Below are 4,326 nucleotides of genomic sequence, written 5' to 3'. Positions count from 1 at the left end.
CAAAACAAAACAAAACAAAACTGAGGCTCATGGAGGTTAATAGGACTTGGTCAGAATCAATGAGTTAATTTTGCACCAGAACTGAAACTAGAACTCAGGCTTTCTGATTTCCAGGCCAGTGTTTTTTCAACCACATGGACCACTTAAAGCCATTAGAGTTTAGCTCTCCTAGGTGTGAATTAATTTATCTGTCTCAGAAAGTTCTCAAAACCCAGCTGTCCTTAATGGGTTGTTTTGTTTACAGATGTCTATTGGAGAAAGCACCTAAGTAATAACATGATGTCAATGGTTTGATTTTACTGTCAAAAACTAGGAATGGTCTCAGTAGACTATCTTATCCTTCCTAATCAACTATTTTCAGAAAGAATGGCCTAAAATAACGACTTTAAAATGAAAAACCTTTATGTCTTGAGATGGCAATCAGAATTTATTTAGTTTGTTGCCAACATTTCCATGAAAGTTTGATCATTTTGTTACATAAGGGTTACATTTTGCAACTTCTGAATGATAACAGGTTTTCTAGAAAGATGCTCCTCAAAATCATGTTTCATGGTACATGATATAAGCTTTTCTGTGCCTATGGTAACTGGTACTTTCTGCCTTGAACCATATTCTGTCTAACCATCTTGGCCATGTTTAGGAGGCAGATTTAGCACTTTTCATCTTTGTACCATTTAAGGCTTTTATGTAACAAGTGTTATTCTCATTTAAGCAAAAATGGCTCATAAAAGCCCAAGAGTAGTTGTGACTTGAGACACAGCTGCATTTGTGATCATACCATTCTCTCTTCTACTGACCCAGGTGTCATGCAATAACTAGATGGCCATGTCAATTTAGCCACCACATCCTCTCGGCATCAAGTTTCTTTCCAAAAGTACCTGGCCATGTATCCATCCTTGAATCAGTCACAAGGGCCAACGACTATGATGTGCTGGCTTACACCTAGGTCACCCACTCCACCCCAAGTCAGGTGTGGTCAGCTTCACCAGAACTATATGGACTAATAGTTGGGAACAGAATGCTTCCTCAGAGAGAAATTTGAAAGTAAGAGGATGAGAGGGCAAATGAATGAAGTAAAAATAACAGATGTCCATACCACCACCTATGTAGTCATGTGCTAGAACTCTTGGCTTCCTAAGAAAAATTCTAATTTCCCTTGAGTCTGCTTCATCAAGCCACATCAGAGAGAGCTACCTTCCAGCCTGAAAAGAAGTTGTCCTTTGTAGAATTGCTCTTACAGAATTGTACTATACTGGGATTTTCCACTGAGTCTAAGGTGCAGCCCTCTGAAACTTGTAACATCTGTAAACCTGCCTGGTTTGTTGGCTTGCACACAAGAATCAAGTTCACACATGTTTTAGCATACGTGTTTACTTAGCTCCAAGGATTCGGGTACAGAGATCCCTAAGGAAGGAGACTCAGCCATCAGGGGAGCCTATCATATTGGCCTGAGGAACATGCATGTCTATGGAGTTGGATGAGCTGGGGAGGGCCTCCTGAGGTTGGTCAGGAAGTATTCTACAGATAGAATGACTGTATGCTTTATGACTGTATGCTTTCAGACCCTGAAAGATCTGAGGAATCCACCTCCTTGGTCAGGGGACACTTGAAAATGAAACGGAGTGTTCACAGAAATGAACTGCAACTCTGCCAGGCAAATGGGGGCGCATTTCCAGGTGGCACCAGTGGACCTACTGAATAATGTTAATAATGCTCATCTGAACACATTCAACATAAGGCACACGTTCCATGCTCACTTCGTCTGAATACATCTAACTAGTTTCCAGGTATGGACAACTGCCCTTGGGGAGTTTAGTGTTTGAGCACACCCAGAATATCTGTCATTGTGTTTATTATCAGAACGCTTAACCTATCATTTTGATAAGAGGATACTTGTGAGAAATTCTTACCTGATTTTAGTACTGAGGATTGTTCTTCCTATACCTGCATTTTACTCTTAGATCTGAGGGACATTGTGAATGGTAGATCCAACAAGGGTTCTCTTTCTGCCCTGGCCACTCAGAAGCTTCCTACCCAAAGTAAGTGTGTTGGTCACTGGGGCTCACACCTGTAGGGCACACACTGGGGCACATTCCTGACTCATTTGCATTCCCCACCCTTAGGTTTTTCATGTAGAGGCAGGCGATAAATGTTTTTCTCTCTCCCCGTCTTCCTCTCTAAAAATCTATAAAAACATACAGTATTAAAAACAAACAAACAAGAAGCTGACGTCCTGCCCGGTGCTCAGGACAGGCAGGGGGGTGACAGGCGTGATAGGAAGCAGGATTAGGAGGCCCAGGCCCAGGACCCTGAAAGATCTGAGGAATCCACCTCCTTGGTCAGGGCTCATAACCATCATACTTGCCCCCTAAACACACACACACACACACACACACACACACACACACACACACACACACACACGTAGGCCTGTGTGTGCACCCCAGCCCAGCTATGGCCCTGGTCAGCATCAATGAACTGCCTGAGAACATCCTGCTGGAGGTATTCACATACGTGCCTGCCCATCAGCTGGTATTGGACTGCTGCCCTGTCTGCAGCCTCTGGCGCGACCTCATTGACCTTGTGGCCCTCTGCAAACACAAGAGCCTGCGTGAGGGCTTCATCACCGAGGACTATAATGAGCCTGTGTCTGACTGGAAGATTTTTTACTTTTTGTGCAGCCTCCGCAGGAACCTCCTACGCAACCCATGTGCTGAAGAGGGTATGAGATCCTGGCAAATCGACTACAATCGGGGGGACCACTGGAAGGCGGAGAGCTTACCTGGAGGCCATGGGCAAGATTTTCCTACCTCTAAGGTCAGGAAGTACTTCGTCACATCCTTTGGATTATGCCTCAAGTCCCAGATGGTGGACCTCAAAGCTGAGGGCTACTGGGAGGAACTAATGGACATAATCCGGCCTGACATCGTGGTGAAGGACTGGTTCGCCACCAGAGCAGACTGTGGCTGCACCTACAACATCCGAGTACAGCTGGTCTCAGCCAACTACATTGTCTTGGCCTTGTTCGAGCCCCCACCTGTGACCATCCAGCAGTGGAACAATGCCCAGTGGACAGAGGTCTCTCACACCTTCTCAGATTACCCTCCAGGCGTCCGCCACATCCTCTTCCAGCATGGGGGCAAAGACACCCAGTTCTGGGCAGGCTGGTATGGGCCCCGTGTCACCAACAGCAGCATCATCATCAGCCCTAAGATGACCGGGAACCCAGCGGCCTCCACAACGCAGCCCAAGACCACGCAGGAGCAGGAGCAGGAGCAGGGGCAGGAGCGGGAACGAGAACGGGAACGGGAACGGGAAGGGGTGAGGACTTTAATAACTTGCCCTCCCCACTTCATTTCTAGACCCTTCTGACAGTGTGGATCTGATAGCCTTTCATCTGCCTCTGTCCCCGCCAGCCAAGTGCCAAAGGTCTCCTCCAGGCAAGAGATGAGCAGTGGGGGGCAGGGAGGCCCTTGCCCGGGGACCTCCTGCCACAGTTCTAACCTTGGGCAAACCCACTGCTGTGTAGCTCTCACTTCTTGTCATAATAAATGTTTCCAGTAAAACCAACCAACCAAACAAATAAAACACTGCAGGTGTACTCATGACCTGGGTGCATCAGCAAATGTCTACATGGAGGACAACACCCTCTCCTATTAAGACCTCTTTTGCTCTGGCCAGATCAGACAAAGGAAGCCATTATTTAACTCTCTTCCTTTAGTCTGTTCATGCAAATGAGACTAGACAAAAACAGGATTCCACAATCAGACTAACCCTGATTAGCAGGGTGTAGAAACCAGTTGCATTACCTGCCAATGAACTAGGAATCTGGGATAATTATCAGTTGTCTTCTCTGCCCCTACTCCAGGATATTAGATTGCTAAATCATTGTCAATACACCCATCTGATGAAATTAAGCCCATGGGGCCACTAGAGTTAATATCAGGGATGAATCCAGGAATGCAACGAAGGCCTTCTTTAGCAGAGAAGCAGAGAACCAAGGTCACTGTCTAAATAGCTCAAGATTTTTCTTTGAAAAGAGACAGCTAAAGGCACATGAGAAGACCTGCGATTTCTGGCAAGTGTCCTCATTCACACTATAGAGAGAGTAACGTCAATATTCATAACGCTAAGGAAGGGGTGACCCTGATGCTTGCTGTTTTATGTCTTCTATCTTTTAAGTGAATATTTTCCTTTACAATTTGGATCATGTACTTTTCTCCACACAAAAATAGCTTTAGGTACATTACTTGTGACATACTGCCAGAGTTAAAGAGAAAAATGCCTGAAAGAAAAAAAAGGGAAAAAAAGGTACTCAAGCAATCA

The 4,326-nt window shown here is 45.5% G+C and overlaps 1 protein-coding gene across 1 annotated transcript; it reads left to right on the top strand.

Annotated features, from left to right (window-relative positions):
- Positions 1-1,416: 1,416 nt before the first annotated feature.
- On the top strand, positions 1,417-3,430 carry LOC118663179 (F-box only protein 6-like). The gene has a single exon (XM_036322611.1). It carries the CDS (start codon positions 2,455-2,457, stop codon positions 3,370-3,372), a length of 918 nt encoding a protein of 305 aa, XP_036178504.1. The 5' UTR covers positions 1,417-2,454; the 3' UTR covers positions 3,373-3,430.
- Positions 3,431-4,326: the final 896 nt, after the last annotated feature.

Source organism: Myotis myotis, unplaced genomic scaffold, assembly GCF_014108235.1.
Source record: "Myotis myotis isolate mMyoMyo1 unplaced genomic scaffold, mMyoMyo1.p scaffold_m19_p_9, whole genome shotgun sequence".
Lineage (NCBI taxonomy): Eukaryota > Metazoa > Chordata > Mammalia > Chiroptera > Vespertilionidae > Myotis > Myotis myotis.
The sequence above is the reverse complement of the archived record's forward strand: the minus strand, read 5'-3'. Positions and strand labels throughout refer to the sequence as shown.